This window comes from Oncorhynchus keta, chromosome 4 (assembly GCF_023373465.1).
Source record: "Oncorhynchus keta strain PuntledgeMale-10-30-2019 chromosome 4, Oket_V2, whole genome shotgun sequence".
NCBI classification, from domain to species: domain Eukaryota; kingdom Metazoa; phylum Chordata; class Actinopteri; order Salmoniformes; family Salmonidae; genus Oncorhynchus; species Oncorhynchus keta.
This window is the reverse complement of record NC_068424.1, coordinates 51882879-51908132: the sequence shown is the minus strand read 5'-3', so window position 1 is coordinate 51908132 and position 25254 is coordinate 51882879. Positions and strand designations below refer to the sequence as shown.

General features: G+C 44.9%; 1 protein-coding gene and 1 long non-coding RNA gene across 5 annotated transcripts; one reads left to right on the top strand and one right to left on the bottom strand.

Annotated features, from left to right (window-relative positions):
* Positions 1-4933: 4933 nt before the first annotated feature.
* Positions 4934-8409, bottom strand: LOC127925054 (uncharacterized). Its single transcript, XR_008119598.1, has 3 exons — positions 7833-8409; positions 6008-6153; positions 4934-5660 (listed from the first exon to the last, which is right to left on the bottom strand). It is a non-coding gene; the product is annotated as an uncharacterized LOC127925054 (long non-coding RNA).
* Positions 7695-24931, top strand: lnx2b (ligand of numb-protein X 2b). 4 transcript variants are annotated; one of them, XM_035764282.2, is made up of 11 exons: positions 7695-7895; positions 11415-11504; positions 12571-13169; positions 14134-14318; positions 15251-15441; positions 16971-17408; positions 17595-17738; positions 18627-18801; positions 20799-21039; positions 21548-21706; positions 22132-24931. In XM_035764282.2, the coding sequence occupies exons 3-11, from the start codon at positions 12766-12768 to the stop codon at positions 22265-22267; spliced, it is 2073 nt and encodes a 690-aa protein (XP_035620175.1). In that variant the 5' UTR covers positions 7695-7895; positions 11415-11504; positions 12571-12765; the 3' UTR covers positions 22268-24931. The 4 variants fall into 4 exon arrangements, with proteins under 4 accessions (XP_035620175.1, XP_035620162.1, XP_052365447.1 ...); XM_052509487.1 differs by lacking the exon at positions 7695-7895 and adding an exon at positions 10889-11317; XM_035764269.2 differs by lacking the exon at positions 11415-11504.
* Positions 24932-25254: the final 323 nt, after the last annotated feature.

Here is a 25254-nt window from a genome sequence, read left to right as displayed (position 1 = left end):
TTCAGGTCTCTCCAGAGATGTTCAACAGGGTTCAAGTCCGGGCTCTGGCTGGGCCACTCAAGGACATTCAGAGACTTGTCCCGAAGCCACTTCTGCGTTGTCTTGGCTGTGTGCTTAGGGTCATTGTCCTGTTGGAAGGTGAACCTTCGCCCAAGTTAGAGGTCCTGAGTGCTCTGGAGCTGGTTTTCATGAAGGATCTCTCTGTGCTTCGATCATCTTTCCCTCAATCGTGACAAGTCTCCCAGTCCCTGCCTCTGAAAAACATCCCCACAGCATGATGCTACCACCACCATGCTTCACCGTAGGAATGGTGCCAGGTTTCCTCCAGACGTGGCGCTTGGCATTAAGGCCAAAGAGTTCAATCTTGCTTTCATCAGACTAGATAATCTTGTTTCTCATTGTCTCAGAGTCCTTTAAGTGCCTTTTGGCAAACTCCAAGCTGGCTGTCATGTGCCTTTTACTGAGGCGTGGCTTCTGTCTGGCCACTCTACCATAAAGGCCTGATTGGTGGAGTGCTGCAGAGATGGTTGTCCTTTTGGAAGGTTCTCCTATCTCCACAGAGGAACTCCGTAGCTCTGTCCATCGAGTTCTTGTCGGAATACTTTCCGAATGCACAGTATACATAAGGGTAAGGCATCAGGATATATGATAAACAGAGTATAAGCAGCCTATTTGATGATTGTATGTGAGTTTGTGTGCATGTTAGGTGTGTGTGAGCAAATGGAGTGAGTGTGTGCGCGTGTGTGTGTGTGTGTAGAGTCCTGAGAGTGTGCATCGAGACAGAGTGCAAAAAAAAAATATATATATATATACATATATATATGGGTCATCTCATATAGACTTTGTTTAGCTATTTAGCAGTCTTATGGCTTGGGGACAGAAGCTGTTTAGGAGCCTGTTAGTGTCAGACTTGATGCACCGGTACCGCTTGCCATGCGGAAGCAGAGAGAACAGTCTATGGCTTGGTTGGCTGGAGTCTAATGATTTTCCAGGCCTTCTTTTCACACCGCCTGATATAGAGCTCCTGGATAGCAGGGAACCTGGCCCCAGTGATGCTCTGAGCTGTCCGCATCACACTCTGTAGCGCCATGCGATCGGTGGCGGTGCTGTTGCCATACTAAGCAGTGATGCAGCCAGTCAAGATGCTCTCAATGGTACAGCTGTAGAGCTTTTAGAGGATTTGAGGGCCCATTCCAAACCATTTTAACCTCCTGAGGGGGAAGATGCGCTGTCATGCCTTCTTCACGACTGTGTGTATGTGGACCATTTTAAGACCTTAGTGATGTGGACACCGAAGAATTTGAAGCTCTCGACCCGCTCCACTGCAGACCTGTCGATGTGGATGGGTGGCGTGCTCGTTCTCCCCATTTACTGTAGTCCACAATCAGCTCCTTGGACTTACTGACGTTGAGGGAGAGGTTATTGTCCCGGCACCAAACTGCCAGGTCACTGACTTTCTCCCTGTAGACTGTCTCACCGTCGCTGGTGATCAGGCCTACCATCGTCATGCCATCTGCAAACTTGATGATGGTGTTGGAGTAGTGCGGGCCACACAGTCGTGGGTGAACAGGGAGTACAGCAGGGGACTACGTACACACCTCTGTGGGGACCCCGTGTTGAGGGTCAACGTGGCGGATGTGTTGTTGCCTACCCTCACCACCTGTGGGTGGCCCGTCAGGATGTCCAGGATCCAGTTGCAGAGGGAGGTGTTCAGTCCCAGGGTCCTAAGCTTGGTGACGAGCTTGGAGGGGACAATGGTGTTGAACGCTGAGCTGTAGTCAAAGAACAGCTTTCTCACATAGGTATTCTTCTTATCTATGTGGGGGAGGGCAGTGTGGAGTGCAACTGAGATTGCGCCGTCTATGGGTTTAGAGTGTCTGGGATGATGGAGGTGATGTGTGCCATAACCAGCCTTTCAAAGCACTTCATGATTACGGATGTGAGTACTACAGGCGGTAGTCATTGTGGCATGAAGCCTTAGAGCTATTGTTGGGATTACAGACTGGGGCAAGGAAAGGTTGAAAATGACTGTGAATATGCCTGCCAGCTGTTCTGCTCACGCTCTGAGAACGTGCCCTGGAATACCGTCCGGCCCTGCAGCCTTGTGAGTGTTGACCTGATTAAAGACCTTACTCACATCGGCCTCGGAGAGCAAGATCACACAGTCCTCTGGGTCGGTGTGGGCCCTCGCGCACGGCAAGGTGTTGATATTGTCAAAGTGTAAAATGCATTGAGTTTGTCTGGTAGAGAGGCATTGTTGGGCACATCATGTCTGGATCTTCCTTGAGTCTGCATGGTCAAAGTAAGAGACATGTCACAAGCTCTAATTGTACTTTTAGATTATAAATTATAAATTGGGTGGATTGGGTGGATCGAGCCCTGAATGCTGATTTGGCTGAAAGCTGTACTTTAGCAGACCGTATACCATGGGTATGACAAAACATGTATTTTTACTGCTCTAATTACATTGGTAACCAGTTAATTATAGCAATAAGGCACCTCGGGGGTTTGTGATACATGGCCAACATACCACAGCTAAGGGCTGTGTCCAGACACTCTGTGTTGTGTCGTGCATAAGAACAGCCCTTAGTCGTGGTATATTGGTCATATACCACACCCCCCCAGGCCTTATTACTTAAATATATAACCAGACTTACTGGTCTAAGATAGCCTCTCAGCTAACATGAATAATAGGCCCAGCTACTCTCCTCTCTGTATTTATTTGGCCTGGTGGTTAGAGTGTCCGCCCAGAGGTTGGAAGGAAGTTAGGGTTAGAATCCCGGCACGAGTCATATCAAAGACTAAAACTGGGACCAGATGCATCATTATTAATAAGGAGATAGATTTGGGGTGAGGCCCTGCGATAGACTAGCTTCCTGTCCAGGGGGTGTACTTGTACATCAAGCTGCCTCAAGCTAAAGAAACAGGAGATAGGCTCCTGCTCCTATGAGCTCTTCTGGCTTAAAGCAACTTACTTCATTTTGGATTTGAGATCAAACATTTTATATGTGGTGACCATACATAATGACATCTTTTATTTAAGGGTATTTTCATACATGTCTGTTTTACCGTTTAGAAATGAAAGCACTTTATGTATCTAGTCCTTCCATTTGAAGGTGACATAAGTATTTGTACAAGTCCACTTATAATGTATTAAAGTAGCCAAAAGTTTAGTATTTGGTCCCATACTCTTATCACGCAATGACTACATCAAGCTTGTGACTGTGTTGGATGCATTAGCAGTTTGTTTCGGTTGTGTTTCGGATTATGTTGTGTCCAATAAAAATGTATGGTACATAATATATTGTGTCATTTTGGTGTCACTTTTATTGTAAATAAGAATATAATATATTCCTGGACACTGGGACGCTACCATGATTACAGATAATTATGAATGATGAATGAATGAGTGAGAAAGTTACAGAGGCACAAAGATCATACCCCCCCCAAACAATGTATGATATGTATGAGATGTTTGAAATGTATGATATTTATTCCTCTAACTTTCTCACTTATGACATTATTTACCATTCATTTATATTAGACACAACATCATCCGAAACACAGCCAAAACAAACTGCAAATGGATCAACAACAACAACAACATATGAAACCTTTGATCTTAAATCCAAAATGCTGGAGTATAGAGCCACGTCAAAAGTTTTAGCTTCAATGTCCAATGAAATACAGAGAAGGAGTCTATTTGGCTGGGAGAGGGCAGAGAAAGAAAGCAGCACCCTCATTCTATCCTTATGAAAGAAAAAGAAAAAATGAGGGACTGCCTACCTTATCCAGGCAAGCCCTTCATATTGATAAGAGGAGGAAAAGGTCAAAGTGCCACCAGGAGCGGCGTGGGCAGTTAAGGTCAACACAGTGCTGTGAGGGAGTCTGCATTGAGCAGGGAGGAGGAGAGGAAAATGAACTGATAACAATCTCTGAGGGGCTACAGAATGACATGCTGGGCAGACGAGCAGAGAGACATGACAGGTACAAACAAGCACTCTAAGGGCCCCTCATCGGGCTATGAGGACAGCAAATAATACATGGGGCATATTCCTGGGTCACTGGTCAAGTTAAGGAGAGTGAGGTTTTACAGAACTCTCTCTCTCAAGTCAATGCAAGGGGCTTTATTGGCACGGGAAACATATGTTTACATTGCCAAAGCAAGTGAAATGGATAAACAAAAGTGAAATTTACAATAAAAGTAAACAGTAAATATTACAATCACACAAGTTCCAAAAGAATAAAGATATTTTAAATGTCACATTATGTCTATAGACAGTTTCGTAGCGATGTGAAAATAGTTAAAGTAGAAAAGATAAAACAAATAAATATGGGTTGTATTTACAATGGTGTTTGTTCTTCACTTGTTGTCATTTTCTTGTGGCAACAGGTCACAAATCTTGCTGCAGTGATTGCACACTGAGGTATTCTACCGAATAGATATGGGTGTTTATCAAAATTGGATTTGTTTTCAAATTCTTAGTGAGTCTGTGTAATCTCAGGGAAACGTGTCTCTAATATGGTCATACATTTGGCACGAGGTTAGGAAGTGCAGCTCAGATTCCACCTCATTTTGTGGGCAGTGTGCACATAGCCTGTCTTCTCTTGAGAGCCAGGTCCGCCTATGGCAGCCTTTCTCAATAGCAAGGCTATGCTCACTGAGTTGGTACATAGTCAAAGCTTTCCTTCATTTTGGGTTAGTCACAGTGGTCAGGTATTGTCCCACTGTGTATTCTGTTTAGTGCCAAATAGAATTCTAGTTCTTTGGTTTTTAGTTATTTTTGTTTTCTCATGATTTGGTTGGGACTAATTGTGTTGCTGTCATGGGGCTCTGTACACAAACAGACCCCACAGGACCCCCATCACGCCCCCTCTCTCTTCCTCATAACACACTGTAGCACACACTGTAATAGCAAATTATTTAGGGGCTCTGTGCACCAAAAGGACTATGCTTAACACGGTATGCACACAACTTTCCACAGTATAGGTTAACTTCTCTGTAGGAACACTGACTACATTTCTTTTCTATAGGTCTTCATAAAGCTGGTGGAGAAACACACATACAGACATTGAACATTTTAAAGAAAAAAGGAAATGAAGGCAGTATTTCTGTCCCACGGGTCAGAAGCCGACTCCACACACCACAAGTCTGTTGAAGCGACACTTGGATGTCACAATATGGCCATGTGGGGGGTGAGGGGAGGTGACCTCTGTAGTCTCTCTGTGGTCACTGATTTAGGGCCTGCATGTGGAGGCCAGACAGAGCCTGGGGTCGGAGGTGCAAGCTGTGGCCTGAAACAGATGCCTTGCTGTCTAGCCCAGGGGTAGGGGAGGAGGAGCGGGGGTAGGGGGCTGCATGTGAAGTTAATGTGCCCTCAGTTTCCCCCTAGCAACAGTTAAGCAATAGAGAGATATTCACTGCACCTGCGCCGAGGTCTCTGTCTGTGTGTGTGCGTGTGTGCCTGTGTGTGTGTGTGTGTGTGTGTGTGTGTGTGTGTGTGTGTGTGTGTGTGTGTGTGTGTGTGTGTGTGTGTGTGTGTGTGTGTGTGTGTGTGTGTGTGTGTGTGTGTGTGTGTGTGTGTGTGTGTGTGTGCAGACGTCCTCCTATGTGTAACCACTCACTTTCTATGATGTTCTTTCCTTCGGAGTGTACATTTCTGAATAAAAAAAATTTAACAGGAAAATTAAATAACAGTACAAAGCATCGCATTTTACTGCCCTAATCTAAAGGCAAATTCATAGGCCACTAAGGCCAGCCAGCAAATCTCCCTTAACTCCTTATGTAACACCATATAACAGTAACTGACAGAACCAGATTGACTTGTGCTCTGTGTACTCTATTTGACCCGTTTAAAAGACATACAGTATCCCATCACAGACGTGGTCTATCAATTTATAACAGCCAAGCTCCACATAAAAGGATTAAGATGTAAGGGGCCTTAATGATCAGCTTTGTCCTAAAGACATCAAAGGCCCTGGTGGAGTGAGATTGCAGCTGCCTTACCTGACGGTGTGAGCTTCTCCTCTCTCGCTGGCGGTGCGGCCAAGAAAGTGTTTGTGTTGAGGATGTTTTACCGCTCTCAGGAAAGACAAACAGCTTCATTCTTGTTTGTGGGCCCCCTACCTCAAACAGAGGGCCGTGGGTCCTTTCTGTGAGAGAGAGAGAGAGAGAGAGAGAGAGAGAGAGAGAGAGAGAGAGAGAGAGAGGAGAGAGAGTATGCAGTTGCATTGTTAGGCTAGTGTTTATCTTGTCTCTTTCTTTTTCTTCCCTCCTTGCCACCTTCTTTTTACTTCCAGCATTTCCCGTCAGCTGCCATGCCAGATTAATTGTGCCGTGGGTTCTAGTGTGGTTCATCATATAGCTTTTTAATAGCAGCGAAACAGATGAATTAATTACAGCAAAATAAGATTGCCATTTAGTCATCATAACACCTTGAAGTCATGCAGTAATTTGTGAAAATGTATAACACCTTCAAAAGGACAGATAAATACACCAAATGTATCCTTTAGATAAGTGTACCTCTCTAAATATTATTTAAAGAGGTACCCTTACTTGGTTCAGTGAGAAACAGCAACACATTAACTTGTGTTAGTCATCCTACAATTGACCACATGGTGTCACTCTTACTCATCAAAGCTCATTAGGTTCAAGCAATGCGACAGTCTTAAGAAGGGGCTCCTCATGCCTCTGTTCAATTCCAGTGGTCTACACAATGACTCACAATTGAATACCTCCTGCTCCCGGATATTGCAATTGTACCGTATAACGTCAATCTCTAAATATTTAGATCTCTAGATCTCTTCCATTGGATCTGTTGGTGGTAAGAAACTTAAACTGGTCTATGTTACAGTTAATAACAGTTATACATGTTTTCTGAGAAGGCTGTGAGGTTATCACACAACTGTTCAGAAATACACAAGTGAATTAAGTTTTGTCACATTTTCTGGATAGAAGCGTTGTTACACATCCATTGAGCACAACATGTCAACAAATGTATGTCTTTGGCTGTAGCTTTTGCTTAGCAGGCCTATAAATCACAGGGGAACAGGCCCTAACAGAGAGGTTTTATGACACAGAGACTTCCCTTCCATCCTGCAGGGGGTATGAAGCTAACACTGTTCATGTGTCAAAAGCCTTTTAACTGGTAGGGTCCCAAAGCAAGTATTATTACTTCATTGGGCACCATTCAGACAACTCCTTTGTATTCAATGTGAATCTTACCAATAAATCAGGGAAGGGAGAAACTGAAGGGAAAACATAGCTTTTAAACACTGTATTGTGTGTCATTTTTCTCACCCAGTTGAGAGAAACTGATAATGTTATTACAATTGAAATGCACAGTTACAATTTTCTCTCATAAAACTGTTATGCATACAAACTCTGGAGTCTTTAAGCATCCTCAATTGATCATTCATCCTCAACGCATACTTAATTGATCATTACATTGTAGGCTACTAGCTACTAAAAAAATTGTATTCACTTTTAATTTAACACAAAATGGTCATCACTTTTAATTTAACATTACGTGATAATTTTGCCAATTAAAATCGAAGCTTTGCCAAAATGTGTTTATTACTTCATAGGCTACAATCTAGGCTGCTACTATGTGAAGAAGGGACTGCCCATTGTAAAATATTTTGAAATGCAGATGATGACACGTACAGGAAGGTGTTCAATATTTAAGGATGAAAGAATATCTATGCAGTGAGTCACTCACGTATGGTGTTGGACAGTAACCTGCCTAATTTAAATATCACCTGCATGGACTTCCTGTGGAGACGTCAGATCATAGGATACTTGTTTTGTTGTTCGAAATTAGGGATATTACCTGTACTTCTAACAACTGAGTCGGTGCCCTCGGACAAATGAGCTGTATTATTCACCCAGACATGTAATGTATACGATTATATTAATCGTTTCTCGATACTATAGGCTACTTTAGTCATAACACGAGTTCACGACTGTGTTTGTTTTGTTATTCCGGAAAAAGCCCTTCACAAATTGTAGAAGACGAGTTTCGGTTTCGGCTATCTCTATGTTCTCGTACGTTCTATTCTCTCATCGAACATGACGGTGTTAAACTTTTTAAATGTATTCTCACACATTTTATACAGCCCATCATTAACATAAGTGAATGAATATATATATATATATATATATATATAGCCTAGTCTAACACATTCCAACAAATGTTAAAGGTAGTCTAACATATCTCAGGCTGTGTTGTTGAAGGTGAGAACGTAATATGGTCAAGTAGTTTGTTTTTAGAGTGCGGAATGCTCAGCATTATTTTCCAGTGACATGAGTAAAAAAGGTAATATGGCATAAAATGTATAGGAGTGACACTTAATTGATTTACCACGCATGTGTGCAACGCACATTTGAATGAAGGGGGAAGTTTGCTCGGTTGTTAACCTTGACATCAGCTGTCAGTGGGGACATTGGATTATTTATGTTTTCTGACCAAGGAATAGACCAGCCCTCAACGATGGCCTCTCCTACAGTAACACAATAGTGCTAAAGCCTGTGTGTCAGGTGTTAGAAGTGGGCACTTTCTGGTAAATGACTAGGTTTTATTCTATACTACTAAGGCTATGTCACTGACAGTGAATATTGAAATGATAGAGTATTGCAATGGCACATTATTTGAATTAAGGCATATGAATAGAGAGGTAACAGGAGATTTGCTCATACAACCAGTATATGCTCAGTGGTCAGTTTATTAGGTACAGCCATCTAGTACCAGGTCAGACCCCCCTTTGCCTCCAGAACAGCCTGAATTCATCGGGCATTGAAACGTTACTCAATTAGTGTCAAGAGACCTAAACGTGTGCAAGGAAAACATTCCCCACAACATTATGCCACCAGCCTGTACTGTTGACACCAGGCAGGATGTGGTCATGGACTCATGCTGCTTATGCCAAATCCTGGCTCTGCCATCAGCATGACGTAACAGGAACCGGGATTCGTTAGACCAGGCAACATTTTTCCACTCCTCAATTGTCCAGTGTTGGTGATTGCGTGCCCAATGGAGCCGCTTCTTCTTGTTTTTAGCTGATAGGAGTGGAACCTGGTGTGGTCGTCTGCTGCAATAGCCCTTCCATGACACGGACCAACAAGTTGTGCGTTCCGAGATGCTGTTCTGCACACCACAGTTATACAGCGCCGTTATTTGCCTGTTTGTGGCCCGCCTGTTAACTTGCACGATTCTTGCTATTCTCTTTCGACCTCCCATCAATGAGGTGTTTTCGCCAACAGGACTGTCGCTGACTGGAGGTTTTTTGTTTGTCGCACCAGGAGGCTGGCCATTTCTGAAATACTGGAACAAGCGTGCCTAGTACCGACCCACACTCAAAGTCTCTTAGGTCACTACTTTTGCCCATTCTAAAATTCAATCGAACTGTAACTGAATGACTCGATGCCTGTCTGCCTGCCCTATATAGCAAGCCACGGCCACGTGACTCGCTGTCTGTAGGAACAAACCATTTTCGTGAACAGGGTGTACCTAATAAACTGTATATTGCATGGGATGTGCATGTCAAGTTCAGACAGTCCTATTTGATCTTGAGGTGGTAGTGGCTATTGGCTAATGACTGTTTTATTGTTAGTTGTGAGCTCCTCTCCATGGGAAACTGGTGTCATGTTCCTAAGAGCCTAAATCAAGAGGTTGTTTGTCAAATCATCCATCTTCACATCTTTATAAAACCAGATGTAGGCTATAGGGGTAATTGGTTTGGAAGAGGTATGTTCCTTTTGAGTAATGGATGATAATTCATGCTTTTCTTTTTCATTCACTCTATTGAGTAGCAGACCTAAGGAGCTCTCTATTCATGGATGGATATTCCTGGTCAGAAGTTGATGTCGTGTTTCTGGAACCCAGTGTGTTGTGTGCTTTTCAGACAGTGGTCTGCTGGTGAACAGTGGGAGGATTACAACCTGTAACTTTTTAGCCTGGATGGGGTTCTGTAGTGGAGACTGGCACCAATGGGTACCATGCTCAAGGCTTCAGGGTGGCTAGCAATCATACTGGTGTAGAAAGGGAGTGGGTAGATTATGAAGCAATGTGAACTTTAGGGGGCAAGTATACAGGGCGTTCCCTGTATTTTCACTTTCAGTCAACCATAACGGACAGTCAAATCAGTCAGGATTTCCGCACACCCCTTTTAGCTGATCTAATACGTCTCTCTTTTCTGTCTGCCTCATGGATTTACCTACGTTCACTTTTACGAGGGTGTGCGGAAAATGTGACTCGCCTCTGTTGTGGAGACAATGGAAACATTGGTGAGGGGAGGTTATTGTCTGTCATAACCACAGTGACTGAACAGCTGGCAGTCCTGTTTGACTTAAAAGCTCATCTGGCTATGAGTGACTGTTCCAATGGCACCCGTACATGGGAGGCTAATCTTAAATCTTGTGCCTAGAAAACTTTGAATGTCACATGATTACACATTGATGTTGAGGTATTCCCCCCCCTGTTAAGGTCACCTTGTCATCTTCAGAGCACACCTTATACCAGAACTACACATGATGTTATGTTCAGTACTTAACAACGCAACGTTGCCAATATTACAATGTATAGCACTGCATACCACTGCTGTCAAAGCATGTTTAGCCCGGGATAACGATTTGACTGAAGACACATACCATGAGTTATTTCTTCCCAAGCAGTTTCCTCCCTAGTTATTTCCTCCAGGCATTAGAAACCATTGATTTTAAAATATGTTTTAATGTATTTTTCATTATGATATTTAACATTGATTAATATGATTTAAACATTGAAGTTCAATGGAACATTTAAATGGGTTATACATGAGAACGTGTCCTTTTAGAAGATGAGTAGTTGAACATACTTAATAAAGTTATCCTCTGAAAGAAGGTACCTTCTTTCAGAGGATAACTATATTAAGTATGTTCAACTGCTCATCTCCTAAAAGGACAATCATTCAGGGTCCCTGCCTGCCTGGCTCATCAGCAGCCCACGGCCTCTAATAACCAGCCATGCTACATCCCCAAAGAAACTCGATAGACCCTTTCATTCCCTATCTCTAAGCTACATTCTCTGTCCAGCTCTCTCCTATTAAACATTTATAGACTGTGTGCTTTTTATGCTATGGCAAATATGCATACCAAAGATTAGGAGGAATTGTATTTAGGCTAATCTCTGTTTCGCCCAGGCAAGTCTAAACATGCATGTGTTGATAAGGAGGCATTCCGTCTACTCCAGTCAAGTGGGTGGCGTTTGTTTTATTTTACACAGAATTCCAATTATGGGACACACTTGACTTCATCATCCATCTTCTGAAGTAATCTCAGGTCAGATTGAGTATTTTTGGAGTCATTGAGTCTGGTTATGTGAATTCCCAAAGAAGTCGGGCAGAACCTTGGTTATGCTTCCTCTGCTTTGCCACAGGATCCGTGACGCTTATCCATTACAAGACGAAGGATCACTTGAGTAACGAGAAAGGCTGTGAGACAGTGGGCCGTCCTGTTTGACCTCCATGTATGTGTACACTACAGCCTTGGTGTAATTCCTCAGCCTTGGGTTTGGCCTCAGTGTTTTGCCTGCGCAAGTGAAACATCAGCAGTCTGAGTCCCCCCTCCCTCCACCTCTACATCCCCTCCCTCAGTCTAGTCACACCACTCCCCCTCAGTTTGCCACACAGCTGGTGCAGTGCTGGGCACACACACAGAACCTCTGACTGTGTGCCGGGGATGTAGAGGTCTGGTTTCAGTCAGGCTGCAGGCAGCCAGCACAGCTGTTGGGTCTGAGTTTCTTGTTTGCATGCGGTGGCTGCCGACCGGCCGGGGCCCTTGGCAACGCTGATATCAGCTTCTAAGGTAGGTGCAACAAGCTAATGACGAACAAGCTACAGAATCAGTCTGCTCTTTTGCCTTGCTGACCTCTCGACGGGGTCAGAGAGGAGTGCTGGGAATGCAGGGAAGCTGGTCTGTGTACATAATGCTGTTGGGTGGGTTTTTAAAAGGTGGCACGCAACAGCTCAGTATTTGCGTCAGTATTGTTGGTTAGGTACTCCTATTCAGTGTACTTTGAGATATTCACACCACACTCGTATGCTTGTTTGTTTGTGCTGCAATTCGCTGGTTAAACGATACATTTGACAAGTGTTGATTGAAGCTTACACATCGGCTTCTTTTCTTTGCACATGTGTAGAGTAAGTTTCTAAAAGCGAAGAATGCATTTTTAATCAGCCTCACCTAAAGACAGGGAATTAGTGGAGAGATTAGAAGCCTCACAGAGGGATAGAGACAGCTAAGGGGGTCATTAGAGGATTCAATTTCTGCCCAGTTCATTCAGTTTTCATTCTAGCACGTTTTTTGACTTTTAGTCCTTTCTCGCCCCCCCCCCCCGCTATTTTAATGAAGCGCACAGTGACATGTAGCCGAAAGGAGAATTCCTTTAGTCTCTCAGGAAACTGGCTGAGAGGAAACAGCTGCTCCAGCCTCCATATTGTTGCTGCTCTGTGTCATTTCCTGTTGAGCCAGTCAATATGGGTAGGAAAATCCCAACTCTAACGGCAGACCTCTTTTTGTGCTTCCCTAAACAGAAATCTAGGATGAAGACGTGAGGAGGAGATGACACGCGGTGGATCAGGGTTTCAACTTCACCTTCACTTTGGGATGTTTGCCCCCCTTATGAAATAAACTAAGCATATCCTTTCAGGGAAACGAGGGCACAGAGGAAGTAGGGCAGTGGAACATTGGAAGTTGGACTTGCTAGCTAGGTACTCCAGCCTGTGGCCATGACGGAGCCTGTGGTCCCCAGTAGCAGCAGCAGTGCTGGCCTAACATGGGCAAAGATGTGCAAGGAGTGTGGCCAGCAGCACGAGGGAGGCCAGGAGAACCACCTGTTTGAGTACCAGGATGAGGTAGATGACGAGCTGGTGTGCCACATCTGTCTGCAGCCCCTGCTGCAGCCCATGGACACGCCGTGCGGACACACCTACTGCTTCCAGTGCCTCAGCAGCTTCTTGAAGGAGCAGGACTTTTGTCCCGTGGACCGCCAGCAGCTGCAGCTGTACCATTGCCGCCCCTCCAGCCTGCTGGTCAGGAACCTGCTGGACAAGCTGACCGTGCTCTGTCCACACCAAGCTGAGTGCCAGCAGCAGATGCAGCGCTGTGAGCTGCAGCCTCACTTGCACAACAGGTGAATAGGGTTATGGCTGGGGCACCGCGGAGGGGTGATGATTGGCATGGGCTGGGGAAGAGGCAGTTTGAGATGGGGAAAGGTATTTAGTTAAGAGTTGAGTTTAAACTGTCTGCTTTGCAACCAGAGTAAGTAAGCCAAAATAGTACCTGTCTGTTTACTGTAGTTTATATTTGGCTGGTCTATTTATTTTCCCATGTCTGAATTTAGGAATTAACATTTGACCCATTAACTCAAAATTAACTTAACTTAACTTAACATGGATTCACATAACATAAGTCAATCAGGTTTAGAGTCTCCCATGACAAAGCTTTTATTACATAGTGCCTGGACTCAAAGGAGAGGTTCAGTCTCAAATGTCATATCCCCGAGATCTTTGTAATTTGTGGATGAGCCTTCCCTTTCCTCACTTGGCCAGTGTGGTGTGGTGCTTATCGTCTTAGTGGTTAGCAAGCAGCTATGACACAGTCAGTAGTGGGTAAAGGTTATGTTATGATAACTGGTCATCCTGCAAACAGACCGGAGGCAAAGTTCAGACAGCAGGACCAGCAGCAGTAGCTCTCTCTCTGACTTAATCACACTCGACCTGTCCCCCCCCCCCTCAGACTCCCTGCAATGCAGTAAAAAAAGGCTCCTCATCTGCATAGTTCTCCTCTTCTCATAGTCTCGCTCTCTCTGACTCCCTCACCAGTCACTAAATCTATTCATTCCCATTTCCCACACCTCTAGCTTTTTAGACTTGTCCTCCTCCTCACTGAAACAAATGAATGAACATTGATCATACGCCTTTTTTTTGCTGGTCACACAGTATCTAAAGAAATGTAGGAGGTGTGTGCTCACTCAGGGTATTTTAGGTTACCTTCACGGACAGTTTTGGATGAATGTCATGAGGTTTAATTAAAAGGAGGATTGTTGAATGTTGACTTAACTCTCTCACTCTTTCTCCCTCTCCTCCCTCTCTAAGATGTCCTGTTTTCAGAAGGCTGAGGGAGGAGGCAGAGAGGAGGAAGAGACCCCCCTGGAATGAGCTAAAGGGGAACAGGGGGGAGGGGGAGTCAGGCGCTGATACCAAACATACCCGTACTGCCACCCGGGACACCCAGCCCGAGCCTGGCCTCATCAACCCTGCCTTCGAAGAGAGCGAGGACGGTAAGATGTCACACGTCACTCACTTCCTGATTTGCCCACAACACAAACCAGATAGACGTCACACTAACGTCACTATGTCTGAAGTCTGATTATTGTTGTATGATAATGATAGTCTGTCAGTCTAAGTGAATAGCAGTGAGCTCCCACTGGAAAAAAAATAGGATACTTTCTAAGAATAGACAAATCTATATCAGTGTCAATCGGGGCAACGAATATGTAAGGATTTTATGAACGCACCCGGGGAAAGGAAGGGAGAGGAAACAGTCTGTCAGCTGTGTTGACTTTAGGGAAAACCCAAAGCCCCTTTGATGTGGCCATCCCTGGCAAGAGAGTTGTCAGACCTGGATAAGACAAGTGCTGATCATTTAGTTAGGGGCTTAGTATTTCAGACAGTCAGATTTCAGACACAAATTCTCGTCTGAACCTTCAGAAGGTGTATTTAGCAGAGGAGGCTGGTGGGAGGAGCTATAGGAGGATGGGCTCATTGTAAGGGCTGGAATGGAATCAATGGAACGGTATCAAACATATGGAATCATGTGTTTGACTCCGTTCCATGTATTCCATTCCAGCCATTAGAATGAGCCTGTCCTCCTATCGCTCCCCCCACCAGCCTCCTCTGGTATCAACCTAACCTCTGTCTGGTCTAGACTTAGAACCCCTCCAGGGAATTTGTAATCCAGTACTGTGGAACAAAGTCCATCAAAACAAAGTTACCTGGCAACACTGGCGATCATTATCGCAGAAATGATTACCTCATTGTGAGTGATTCTTGGGGAATAGGTTGCCACTTGCCCTACTTGATTCAGAACCCCAGGGTGTTTTGGCATTGCACACACAATGAAAGCATGCGTTTGTCAGGTTGTTTGTCTCTGTTTATTTAAACGTGTACCTCAAATCATCATGCCCTTGTCTGCCCCCTTCTCCCCCCACAGAGACCTCCATGCGGTCCAGCCTGGTGGCCGAGGCCAACGTGGTGGAGATGAATCGGGAGGAGCAGGAGTTGGGCCTGCGTATTGTGGGAGGAAAGAACACGCCCCTGGGCAACATAGTCATCCAGGAGATTATCCGTGACTCACTGGCGGCCCGCGATGGTAGGCTGGCCCCGGGGGACCACATTCTGGAGGTGAGACGGGTTCTTCACTGTAAATAATAGAGGGATAGGTCACCTGAAAAATATGTTCAGGCCGCTCCCCTCCTTCCAATCATCTTATGTAGCTTTAGTGCCGTAGCCGTATACTTTGAAATGTCCACCTTAACAATGGTAATCGCTGCACTTTGTGAAGATGGTGCTTTATAAGAAGCTTTGACCTATTATTCCACACAACCCTATTCCTTTGGGTTCCCATGATCCTCAGTAAATGGGGGGGAATTTGTTGGTGGGGAAGTAGATATTCAGGATGAACGGGTCTCTGGATTCATGGTAACATGCGTGGCAGAGATCTGTTCTCCATGCAGGCCCATGAAACAGGGTTTTGAAACTCACTGTTGAGCTATTGCTGTTTCAGGCCGAGACCCATCTTCTAAAGGAACAAAGTTCACCTGATTGCAGACCGGCTCTGTCTGGTTTTCTTCAATGTTTTATTTTTCTTGGTCAGAAAGGGCTGATTATGACACGTAGTCTAGTGACATTTAGGCTGTGGTCCTGGTTGTATGTAAATAGGCTAAGGAAGATTACATGCTAGTGGTGAGGTTGTCTCAACACATAAGACCACTCACTAGATGGTCTGTGCACTGTCCCTGTAAAAATCTAAATAAACTCAAATCTGGTTTCCACCCAGAGGGTAGAACTAGGGTACAGAGATGGTATATCTTTTGAAGGGGGTTTCACAAAGATACAGCTTCCTTTCTTCCCAGAAGCCTGCTCCCTCTCTCTTCCTCAGATTTCTCCTCCCCCCGGCTATCTGGCAGGGGTACATGACAATGCCTGAGCCCATCTCTTCCTCTGGGCTGACCAATCACAAATTTAGAATTTTTTTTTTATCTCACCCCTACTAGCTGCCTTGGTAGCAGTAATATAACCGCTCACTTTTTGGGGTCCTTTGTGGACAGCTATTGGCTGTAAAGAGAGATGTGTGACAGAGCGGAGATTGCGTTCTTAATTTGTTGAAATTGAATCCCTCGCTTCCCCCTGAGTCGATGTATTGATTTTTAAGAAGGGCTTCTCTCGGATGAGGTTTGTAAAGCTGGAATTGGTCAAAAATGGGTCCAATAATTTCGTACACTTTCTCAACCAAAGGTTGATGCAATGTCTCGAGCAATATGAGTCGAGGTAGCTGTGGTTTTTGGCTGTAAAGATGGAGGCACAGCTCTTAGTATTTTTAAAGTGGTGTGTCTACATCTATTGATTTTCTTATTGTTAAAAACGGTGATGTCAATAGTTTTGAATGACATAAGGCCAACCTGAAACAATGTTTTACACCATACAAACAATACCAGTTTAAAGTAACTAGTTGCACCTCTATCCTAGGATGTATTGTTCTACATAATTCTACCGTGATCAGCAGAAAGCATTTTAATTTGGCTCTCCATCAGCGCAGGGACCAGTCACTTCACTCAGCTGTCGATACTCTATGTATATTTAGTCCATCTGCAGTGTTCCAGAGGGATGCTGTATCAGTGTCCGTGTTGCTGACCATGTGGTGTTGTGTCTAGGTGAATGACGTCAGCCTGGCGTCTATCCCACACGGCCGGGCCATCTCCGTGCTGCGGCGGCCATGCCCTCTGCTCAGACTCATCGTCATGCAGGAGAAGGGCTTCAACCCCCGTCACCTGCAACGCCCTGGCCTCGAGCACCACACTCCCTCCTCCACCATCATGGCCACCGCCTCCCCTCCCTCTCACAGTCCCCACGGCACCGCCCACAACCAGGGTACGGTGATCCAGGTGACGCTGGTAAAGAGGGATCGCTCGGAGCCGCTGGGCATCAAGCTGATCCGCAAGTCGGACGAGACAGGGGTCTTCATTTTGGACCTGTTGGCAGGGGGGCTGGCGGCCAAGGACGGGAAATTATGCAACAATGACAAGGTGATGGCCATCAACGGGCAGGACCTGAGACACGGCACCCCAGAGAACGCAGCACAGATCATACAGGTAGGTCTTCTGTAGTAGACAAGTTATAGCACAGCTATTTCATGGATACCAAAGCACGAGACATTATGGAAATAGGATTTATTATGATCTCTTACGGAAACATTGACTTTCATGTTAGCAGAGGTTCCCAGGATATGTTTTCTGGCTGTGTAATGAATCTGAGGCCTGAACTGTGTGTGTCTGCAGGCCAGTGAGGTGCGGGTGAACTTTGTGGTCATGAGGCAGCCGGAGGCCCAGGAGGAGGGGGGCAGTGGGGGAGAGGGGCAGGGCCGAGTGGCTAGGAGGGCTCCAGAACCCCAGTACTTCAGACGCCCCTCCACCTACATGAAGGTAAACAATCTTCTCTCCGGATGTTTAGAACTTACAAATCACTGTACTAAAAACTGCTGTATGTTGGTGTGTACACACATGATCCTACAAGCTTCTCATGTTTACATAATGTGATCATGGCACCAAGGTCGATCAGTCACACCTCAGCCCTCTGTCACCAGTACAGGCTTCCTAGCACGTCCACAGAAGCCCTCCTCACTCAGGCAGTGGTGAAAGGGGCCTTGGGAGCAGACTGACACCTGTGTCCCTGGTCCAGGGACAAAAGCCCTTCTCTGGGGCCTGCTCACTCCTGATCAAAAGGTCCAGAGTGCTGCCTCACCATGTTCTATTTGTTTGTTGCTTTGGGTGGTAGAGGATCAAAGCTGCTGATGGTTAGCTTTCACCTGCAGAAGCCAGGCTTTGAGTGTTGCTGGGGGTGAAGGGTTCCCTGCTGGGGGGAGGAAGAGGGAGGTCTCTCCTCCCCAGCCCCCTCTGAAGGTTAACAGACTCCAGAGAGAGAGCAACAAGGACGCTGGCAGGAGCTGTGGATGTCGACACGTGCACTCGGGAGCCGAGTGTCGATCCTTACACACCTCTTGAGTCCACAGCTGCATCTGAGATGTTGCTGCTTACATTGTTTTGGACAAGCGGTTTCACAAGGAATCAATGAAGTCAAAAGATCCTTCTCAGTTCTAGGAAATGGAGAGGGGCAGATGATGAGCAGCACACCCCAGAAGGAATGTCGAGTCAGGCATATTGTGCTACTTTTCTTTGACGCCAGTCTTTTCTATGATGACCAGAAATAATTCTTATGTTTTGATCTTAAGAACAGGAAGCAAATCTAAATAGCCTACTGCATGCTCCTCATCAATGTAAAGCAAATGAAGGGTTCTTCCTGGTGTTTCCCAGGATCCACCAGGGGGCTTCTGCAGTCAGGAGAAGATGGTGAGTCTGAAGAAGGAGCCAAGACTCTCCCTGGGCATCACCATCGCTGGGGGGAGGGACTGCCGCAGCCGACTGCCCGTCTACATCACCAGTGTACAGCCTGTCGGCTGCCTGCACCGAGACGGCACTATCAAAAAAGGTACACTTGAGATATATAGTGCATTCTGAAAGTATTCAGACCCCTTAACTTGTTTCTCATCAATCTACACACAATACCCAATAATGACAAAGCGAAAACAGGTTTTTAGAGATGTTTGTAAATGTATTAAAAATAAAAAAACAGAAGTACCTAATTTACAAAAGCATTATGACCCTTCACTATGAGACTTGAAATTGAGCTCCGGTGCATTGGTGGCAGGTAGCCTAGTGGTTAGAGTTTTGGGCCAGTAACCCAGGTTGCTGGATCGAATCCCCAAGCTGTCAAGGTAAAAATCTGTCGTTCTGCCCCTGACCAAGGCAGTTAACCAAACTTCCCCGGGCGCCAAAAATGTGGATGTCGATTTTTAAGGTAGCCCCTGGCACCTCTCTGATTCAGAGGCGTTGGGTTAAATGCAGCAGACACATTTCAGTTGAATACATTGTTGGACAACTGACTAGGTATTTCCCTTTCCTGTTTCCATTGATCATCCTTGATGTTTCTACAACTTGATTGGAGTCCACCTGTGGTAAATTCAATTGATTGGACATGATTTGGAAAGGCACACATCTGTCTATTTAAGGTCCCACAGTTGACAGTGCATGTCAGACCAAACACCAAGCCATGAGGTCGAAGGAATTGTCTATGGAGCTCAGAGACAGGATTGTGTCGGCACAGATCTAGGGAAGTGTACCAAAACATTTCTGCAGCATTTAAGGTCCCCAAGAACACAGTGGCCACCATCATTCTTAAATTGAAGAAGTTTGGAACCACCAAGACTCCTAGAGCTGGCTGCCCGGAAGTGACCAAGAACCCGATGGTCACTGACAGAGCTCCAGAGCTCCTCTGTGGAGATGGGAGAACCTTCCAGAAGGATAACCATCTCTGTAGCACTCCAACAATCAGACCTTTTATGGTAGAGTGGCCAAACGGAAGCCACTCCTCAGTAAAAGGCACATGACAGCCCGCTTGGAGTTTGCCAATAGAAACCTAAAGGACTCTCAGACCATGAGAAGCAAGATTCTCTAGTCTGATGAAACCAAGATTGAACTCTTTGGAGGAAACCTGGCACCATTCCTAAGATGAAGCATGGTGGTGGCAGCATCATGCTGTGGGGATGATTTTCAGCGGCAGGACTGGGAGACTAGTCAGGATCGAGGGGAATGATAAACAGAGCAAAGTACACAGAGATCCTTAATAAAAACCTGCTCAAGAGTGCTCAGGACATCAGACTGGAGTGAAGCTTCACCTTGCAACAGGACAACGACCCTAAGCACACAGCCAAGACAACACAGGAATGGCTTCGGGACAAGTCGTTGAGTGGCCCAGCTAGAGTCCGGACTTAACTTGAACATCTCTGGAGAGACCTGAAAATGGCTGTGCAGCGACACTCCCCATCCATCCTGACAGAGCTTGAGAGAATCTGCAGAAAAGAATGGGAGAAACTCCCCAAATAAAGGTGTGCCAAGCTTGTAGCATCATACCCAAGATAACTCTAGGCTGTAATCGCTGCCAAAGTACTGACTAAAGGGTCTGAATAAATGTGATATTTTCAGTTTATTTTTAAGTTTTTATACATTTGCGAAAATTTCTAAAAACCTGTTTTTGCTTTGTCATTATGGGGTTGTGTATAGTTTGAGGGAAAAAAAATACAATACAATACAAGTTAAGTTTAAACTAAGGCTGTAATGTAAAAATGTGGAAAAAGTCAAGGGGTCTGAATACTTTCTGAATGCACCATATGCTTTCATATAACCACCAATCCAGTGACGATTATCAGTCATGGTTTTGATAGGACATGACAGTTTTCATTCCATACATTGACCCCACGTAGCATGGCTAATGTTCAGATTTAAATTCTTAAGGGGATAATTCTGTTAGTGAAGGGGTAGACAATATGCATACCTCTTACATCAAAAGGTCTTCCCGTTAAATGTCAAGGCCAGCTTTGCATGCAGAGGCTACATTTTCTTGACATGTTTCTGATTTCTGTTGCCCAGGGGATGTCTTGCTGAGCATCAACGGCGTCGATCTGACCCAGCTGACTTACAATGAGGCGGTGTCGGTGCTGAAGGCCCAGACGGCTCAGGCCCAGGTGGTCCTCAGGGTCATCCAGACCATCTCAGAAGACCCAGAGGATGAGGGGGAGGCTGCCAAGGAGGCCATGGAGTCTGTGGAAAATCCAAGGGAGGATGACGTCAACTGGGCCCCGTTGTGGACCCGCTGGCTGGGGCTTCCCGGGTAAGCACACACACTAACCATTGGTTGGAAAATAACTTACCTCAAGTTTGCATGACCTCAACTTTGCATTTCTTCAAATCCAATCTGTGTCATGAGTACAGCTTGTACTCAACACTTCAGTAGTTGGACAATACCAGCAAGCAATATTAGTCTGAACAGTGTGATAATGCTTGGGCAGTCTGTTGCGTCGGAAAAGTACCCTATTTTTTTATTTTATTTTACCTTTATTTAACCAGGCAAGTCAGTTAAGAACATATTCTTATTTTCAATGACGGCCTGGGAACAGTGGGTTAACTGCCTGTTCAGGGGCAGAACGACAGATTTGTACCTTGTCAGCTCGGGGGTTTGAACTCGCAACCTTCCGGTTACTAGTCCAACGCTCTAACCACTAGGCTACGCTGCCGCCCCAACTTGTTTCAGGTGGCCATTTAAAACACGGTCTTAATTCTGCGCTTATGAAATCACACGGACTCTGTTTTTTTTGAGCGTCACTTCCTCTCCTCCTTAGTCACATGCACTGGTGCCGTGACATCGTGTTGCTGAAGACCAATCAGGAGAGCTGGGGCTTCAGCATTGTGGGCGGCTTCGAGGAGAGTCACGGACAGCAGCCGTTCTTCATCAAGACCATTGTGCCTGGTACACCCGCCTACCTCGACGGACGCCTCAAGTGAGTTGCTTCACACGGCCAGTGCTCGTTTCTTATAATAAACTTCAGTGAGGAAAAACATGTTGTTACTATTTGGGTGGGTGACGGAGTTTAGGAGCAGTGAGAAAGGAGTTATGTTTTGGTAAGCCTGCCCTGTTCTTTGATAAGGCATGTACTCCCTTTTGTGCAGGCTTGCCTCCCCAAGGACAGGATTGAACAGAAATACCTGGTTTCACCATTTTAATTCAACTGAGAGCAGAGATGGAGCCAGCCTGGTATCCAGTGCTCATTTAGATGTGATTCTCCTGTAGAAGTCCATCATATTTAGAAATTAATGCACAGCTGTTAGGAGACTGATTATTGTGGCGGGTAGGTCATTGTGTTGCATTTCTTGTGCCCATCTCTGTGCCCCATGTTTACTGATTGTCCCTCTGTGTTGTCTCTAGGTGTGGTGATGAGATTGTAGCTGTGAACGGAGCCACCACGGTGGGCATGAACAACTCGTCCCTCATCCCCATGCTCAAGCTGCAGAAGAATAAAGTCACACTGACTGTGGTGTCCTGGCCGGGGAGCCTGGTGTAGACACGCATGTGTATGCACACGAAGATACAGACGCACACCCTGCCTTCCTCAGCTCCTGTCTCCACTGAGCCTCTTGTCTCTGCACATACCACCCTAGAATCTCATTGGTGACATTCTTGGAAAGATGGTTACTTTTCCGATTGATTAATTTCACTAGGTAATCTCTTCTGATGTGGATTGTAATCTAGTTTAATTTGCACATTAACTTAGCTGACTAGTGTGACTGAATTCCACATTTTAGTTGTTTCACTGCTGTGGTTGTTGTTTTTGTTGTTACTCAAAAGGGCAGTTGATTCTCTGGCTGAACAAATCGGGCTTATCAGGGTGCAGGATGAATTGACAATCAAAAATTGGAACCCTTAATGGTGGAAACAGCCACATCTGTTTATATATATATCACATTCACTGGACAGTTTATTAGGTACACCCCGTTCACAAATTGATCCCTCCTACAGACAGTGAGTCATGTAGCTGTGGTGTGCTATATAAAGCAGGCAAACAGATTTTGAGACATTCAGTTACTGTTCGATTGAACGTTAGAATGGGCAAAAATAGTGACATTTGAGCGTGATATGATCGTTGGTGCCAGGCACGCCAGATCCAGTATCTCAGAAAAGGCCGCCCTCCAGGGCTTTTCACGCATGACGATGTCTAGGGTTTACCAAGAATGGTGCGACAAACAAAAAACATCCAATCAGCGGCAGTCCTGTGGGAGAAAACAGCTCGTTGATGAGAGGTCGAAGGATAATGGCAAGAATCGTGCAAGCTAACAGGCGGGCCACAAACAGACAAAAATAATGCCGCAGAACAGCATCTCGGAATGCACAACTCGTCTATCCACAGACTCCAACATGACAGCGAGTTCAGTTTACTTGAATGGCCTGCACAGTCCCCACAGACCTCAACCCAATAGATCATCTCTGGGATTAGATGGAATGGCCTGTTCGCAGCATGCATGTACCTCCGTCCAATCTGCAGCAACTGCATGATTCCATCGCGTCAGCATGTACCAACATCCCTGTGGAATTTTTCCAACACCTTGTAGAATACCCAAAGAATTCAGGCTGTTCTGGAGGCAAAGGGGGATCCGACCTGGTACTAGATGGGTGTACCAAATATACACACAGAGGTCGGTTTATCTGCGATATTACAACTAAGAAGTTTCTGAAAACAAACACTTTTTTTCCCCCCCTGGTACATCATTACATGCTCGATAGAATCACACAATATGTATGTACTGCAATATTTTTTTACATGCTGTGCAACGTGCCTCAGTTTGGCAACAATAACAGCGGTGGTAGGGTGGCCAGTGGCGCTGTTTCCCCCTACTGCGGATTCCATCTTTAAATGTAAACTGGAAGGATCTTTACTGTTTTGGAATTATTGTTTTTACCTTGTCTTGAACACTTTAAACATTTGTTTTTAGCAGGTTTTGCTTACTTGTGCACAATACCCATTTGCCCCCCTCCCATATGTTAATGGTGATTTTAATTATTCAATGCTGGGATATATTTGTAGATTTCAAATTCCATGGAGGGGTGGCATATTTTAGGCTATGAAACATATCCTCATAATTCCACAGTTAATTAAGATTTATTTAATATACCCAATCAATTAGGAAAGGGGGACAGTTGACTAAGTCACATGTACCCATCCTCTCCAACACCTGCCTTTTTTATTTTTGTACATTTAGATTTTAACAGATACTGTGTTTTATCCATATATATATATATATATATACAATGATGTTATTATAGTGGCTTCTGGTATTTATGAATGATTTATTTCCTATACAACTGCACTGTAAAAATCTCTTACATTCGGTATGAGGCAATGCACAAAAATGTATTTGATTACTGTGGGTGCCTTGTACATGTTGAAGGACAAAAGTTCAAACACTTGCCTTAATTGCCACAACCAAATATGATTGTTTTTTTCTTAAAGCTCACACCTCATTTTCTTTTCAATGACTAAGTGGAGGGATGATCTGTTCATTGTTATTTAGTTCAAATGTTCACAGGAAGAGCCAGGAGGAGATCAGAGTGGCTGGCCTTAGTTGGAGCTTTAGATTGACTTCCACTGTTCTTTTCAAGGTGTCGTAAAACACTACAGGCCTTTCATTAAACCCTGTGAATGTGATGGAAGCCCTCAGTATAGTTTAATATTTGAGAAATGTAGGCATTTTATCCTGTGTAATGGCTCATTCCTGGGTTTCATAATGTTCTAAAACCTCAATGTCTTTTGTATTTTATACATAATATTTACAAAGCACTTAAAGCTTCTCAGATTGTATTGAATGGCTTTTAAAGTACATTACTTAAAAAAACAAGTATATTTCTCCATGGCTGTTTCCACAGGCTCTGGGGCCTAGTGCCTCTCAATGGGCCTTGCTTTACTTTTGGTACCCTGGCCTCTGGCTGTCTTGTGGCTGGGGGGGTATCAGTCATCTGGAGGGGGAAGTGGGCCAGGCGTGTCGCCACGAGAGCTTTAGGAGGAATGTAAATCAGGACGGTGGAGTCGCAGAGGACGGCTTCAAATCATCCCTGGTTTTCCAGCAAGGGTCAAGGCCTCAATTTCAGCTCAGTGAAAGATATAAGGGATGAAATGGTTGGTTATCAACAGTTATGTTAGTATCTATATTGATCAATAAAAAGCTTATACATACCCTTGTTTCTTATCATTACTGCAACCTAATGAAAACATAAGGATGAGTTATGGGTGGTTGCTGGCACCTGCAGAGGATGTTGAGAAACAGCTGTTGTGTAGCCATACTTAGACACCAGCAGAAACAGTTAGTCCCTTCACTTTCAATCATTGAATACCTCAAATGCAAGCATTTCAGTTCAACTGAGACCAACATTCTTGGTTAGATGCTGCAGGACCATAGCAAAATCAATCCATCTCTTTTCCCACAAGTAATGTGATAGAATGTACAAGAAATTGACTTCAACACTCAATGTGTGATACTTTAAAAGCATTTCAATCGT